The sequence below is a fragment of the Poecilia latipinna genome, unplaced genomic scaffold, assembly GCF_001443285.1.
Source record: "Poecilia latipinna isolate Pla-1442-1.1 unplaced genomic scaffold, P_latipinna-1.0 Scaffold514, whole genome shotgun sequence".
Taxonomy (NCBI): Eukaryota; Metazoa; Chordata; class Actinopteri; order Cyprinodontiformes; family Poeciliidae; genus Poecilia; species Poecilia latipinna.
The window spans coordinates 1-3334 of NW_015113130.1; the positions used below are offsets into that span (position 1 = coordinate 1).

Here is a 3334-nt window from a genome sequence, read left to right on the forward strand (position 1 = left end):
ACATCATGTGCTATCTGGGGAGGCTTCGTCCGTGCTAATGTTGGAAAACCTTTGTTTTGTGATGCTTTGATTTGGCTAGATCTGCTTGTACCCCAAAAAGAGGCATGGTACTGGCAGTGGAAACAGGTTTCGCTTTTCCTTTGTTGCCATGTTTGGTCTGTGTGATTTAGCAAAGGCAATCAGCAGCAGCAGCAGCTTCACTTTGGATTTTGCTCATAAAATGTCAATAAGGTGGAATCTCCCTCTTTTCGCTGTTTTGTCTTTTGGAGCTACCGGCAGTGCATTCTCACATTTGAGTCTTATTTCAAGTTCGTAAGCGTCACTTCTTGCTTTCAGAGTCGAACGGCGATGAAGAGGAGGAGGAGGACGACGCAGAGGATGACGACGAAGACGATGAAGGGGATGAAGCTGAGGAGGCGGGGGAGGAAAACGACAGGCCGTACAACCTGAGGCAGCGGAAGACGGTGCAAAGATATGAAGCGCCACCGATCGGTATTTAGTCTTTCGCGTTTTCGAACCTCGGCTTTTTCATTTTCGGTCGCATCGCTGGTTTGTCGTCTAACCGGCGGTCGCGTTGTGTTTGCCTTCTCAGAGCCTGTGAACAGAAAACAGAGCAACCCGTCGCTTTTCGACACCCACAGATCCCCAGCAAGAAGAAGCCATATTAGGTGGGCTGGGATTTTTTTCAATACAAGATCAATGTATTTAGTAGCGTATCACTAAAACGAATAAAACTCTTGCATATGAAGCAGTATTAGATGAGGTTTGTTGTATTTTCCCAGAGTGAAGAAACATGCCATCCACAGCAGTGACACCACCTCATCATCTGATGAAGAACGCTTTGAGCGAAGGAAAAGCAAGAGCATGACTCGGGCCAGGAACAGGTGTCTACCGTCGCTTTCTTCTTCATAGCTTTTTATCTTCGTTGCTCTGTACCGTGATTTTTCATTTTAGTGTAACAAAAACACTTTGTGTCGAAGGCTGGAGTTTTTGAACGCTGTGTTTTTTTTGTTTGGTTTTTTTTGGTCCCATTATTTTTTAGATCACGGCTATAATCAGTGAAAACTAATTCGGGAACATTAAAATGTTATTTCAAGTTTGTTTTGTTTTTTTCCCTCTAATTGTCTTTCAGGCAGATCGGTTATTTTCAGTTACATTTTTCCCACAGAGGTAAAACAAAACAAAACAAAAACAAACTTATAACAGGCAATTTATCTCGACAGATGTTTACCCATAAACCTGACGCCTGACAGCTTGTCCAGCGGCGTGCTGCGGGACAGAGTTAAAGTGGGCACCAGCTTGGCGGATGTGGACCCCATGAGCCTTGATAATTCGGTGAGTGGAAATACTAACGAGTCCAACTCGACTTTAATGTGGAAGTTTCATGAGCTGAGGCGTGCAGCGTCTTCTAATGGTATTCTTAGCCAAACTTTGTTCACATTTTGCCACTGTACAACCACAAACCTGACTTTTCATGTGACAGACCACATTATTGGGAAGTGAAAGGGAAACGATACATAGAAAACAAATACTTGTGCATATAGTTTCAGGCCTCTTTACTCTGGAAACGCTTGATCGCTAATGAAATAAAAATGTCTACGTGCGACATGCAAACTCTGCAGACAAAAACGAACTCTACGTCTCACTCCGTGCCCATTGTAACACACGGTGGTGGCAGCATGAGACTGTTGGGGAAGCTTTACTTCGTTGAGGAGAAAAAATATGTTCAGTTTTATGGGGAGATGAAGGGAGAAGTTTCAGTTTTTACATTTTCAGTTTTTTTCTGTAGTAAAATTCAACACACGATTGACAAAATGTGGGTGAAATATATGCATTAAAATGTATTTTGTTTTAAAGCTGTCATTTTCCTTCCACTTTGCAATCATGTACAACTGAGTTGGTTTGTCAAATAAAACTTGGAAAAAAAACATTGAGAAATCGATCATATTGGTGGTCATATACTTTTACAATCGCCTGCGTTTTCTGTTACAAAAATGAACCACTCTTTAGTTTTTAGAGATTAGTAAAGCAACAAGATGTGCGAGTGACTTCACTTCACTTCTCCATGTGTTGCAATATGTATATTTTTTGTCTTTTTCTTAGGTGAGGTTCGACAGTGTGGGCGGCCTCAGCAGTCACATCCAGTCTCTAAAGGAGATGGTGGTGTTCCCCCTGCTCTATCCTGAGGTCTTTGAAAAATTTAAGATTCAGCCTCCCAGGTGAGAGGAACTCAAAAAAAATAAAAAAATAAAAATTGCTCAGTCATTATTTTTTGGTGGAATTAACTCTGAAGAGGGAGTTTATGAAACTGAAGTAGATTTATTAAAAAAAAAATAAAATCTACAATAATTGGTATTCTTTCCCCCCCTTTTTGTTTTGTTTTTAGAGGGTGTTTGTTTTACGGACCCCCAGGAACAGGAAAGACTCTGGTTGCGCGGGCTCTTGCCAACGAGTGCAGTCAGGGAGATAGGAAAGTCGCTTTTTTCATGAGGAAAGGAGCCGACTGCCTCAGCAAATGGGTCGGAGAATCAGAACGGCAGCTACGCCTCCTCTTTGATCAGGTCGGTTACATTTCTGTACTCTGCTTTCAGATGGACCAGCAACAACACAGCAGTGTCGTTTGGCCGACTCTCTGGATGTTACCTCATGAATTGATTTCTGCTGTTGAGAAAAACCAAACCTCAGTACAATACACTCAAAAAAACCCAACTATTTAACAATTTTTCATGAAAAATATGTAGTAAAGTTTCACCTTTTTGTTGTGTGTGACTTTTTTTCTTCTTTTTTCTCTCCCCTCAAGGCTTACCTGATGAGGCCATCAATTATTTTCTTCGATGAGATCGATGGTTTGGCTCCGGTTCGCTCCAGCAGGCAAGACCAGATACACAGGTAAAGCAATCAGTTTGTAGTTTTTTGTTTAGTCTTACGGCTCGGTACCACATTCCTTGGTACATTTTATTTATTAATTTATTTATTTTTAAAAATTTTTTAGCTTTGGTACTTTTTAGCTTTTATGTCTTTTTATATTCACATGCTTACTGTAACATTAATTCATAATTGTAATAAATCTGAATATAAAACGACATGAATTGTCTGCATCTGTCAAAAAATTTAAATGAGCGGCGTCATTATTTTCTTTACTGAACCATTTGAGTGCAGTGGGGGAATAATGCAAAACGATTTGTTTAGTTTGTCATTTGCAGCCAAATTTACTGAAAAACTTACTTCAATTAGAAATGCACCAATCAGTTTTGTAGCAGGTTTCTAGTGTGTTTTTTTTTTTTTTTTTTTTTTTTAAGGGTTCCCCTCCCATTTAAAGTTTTAACCAGGTTTC

The 3334-nt window shown here is 40.1% G+C and overlaps 1 protein-coding gene across 1 annotated transcript in view; it reads left to right on the plus strand.

Moving 5' to 3' along the window:
• Positions 1-309: 309 nt before the first annotated feature.
• Positions 310-3334, plus strand: part of LOC106952428 (ATPase family AAA domain-containing protein 2B-like) — a gene marked incomplete at its 5' end in the record, with an annotated part of 95828 nt that continues 92803 nt past the window's right edge. Inside the window, 7 exons of the mRNA XM_015040526.1 lie at positions 310-492; positions 593-668; positions 783-884; positions 1224-1335; positions 2104-2219; positions 2387-2561; positions 2801-2889. Coding sequence (XP_014896012.1) covers positions 310-492; positions 593-668; positions 783-884; positions 1224-1335; positions 2104-2219; positions 2387-2561; positions 2801-2889 — 853 coding nt within the window. The remainder of the gene's footprint in view (positions 493-592; positions 669-782; positions 885-1223; positions 1336-2103; positions 2220-2386; positions 2562-2800; positions 2890-3334) is intronic.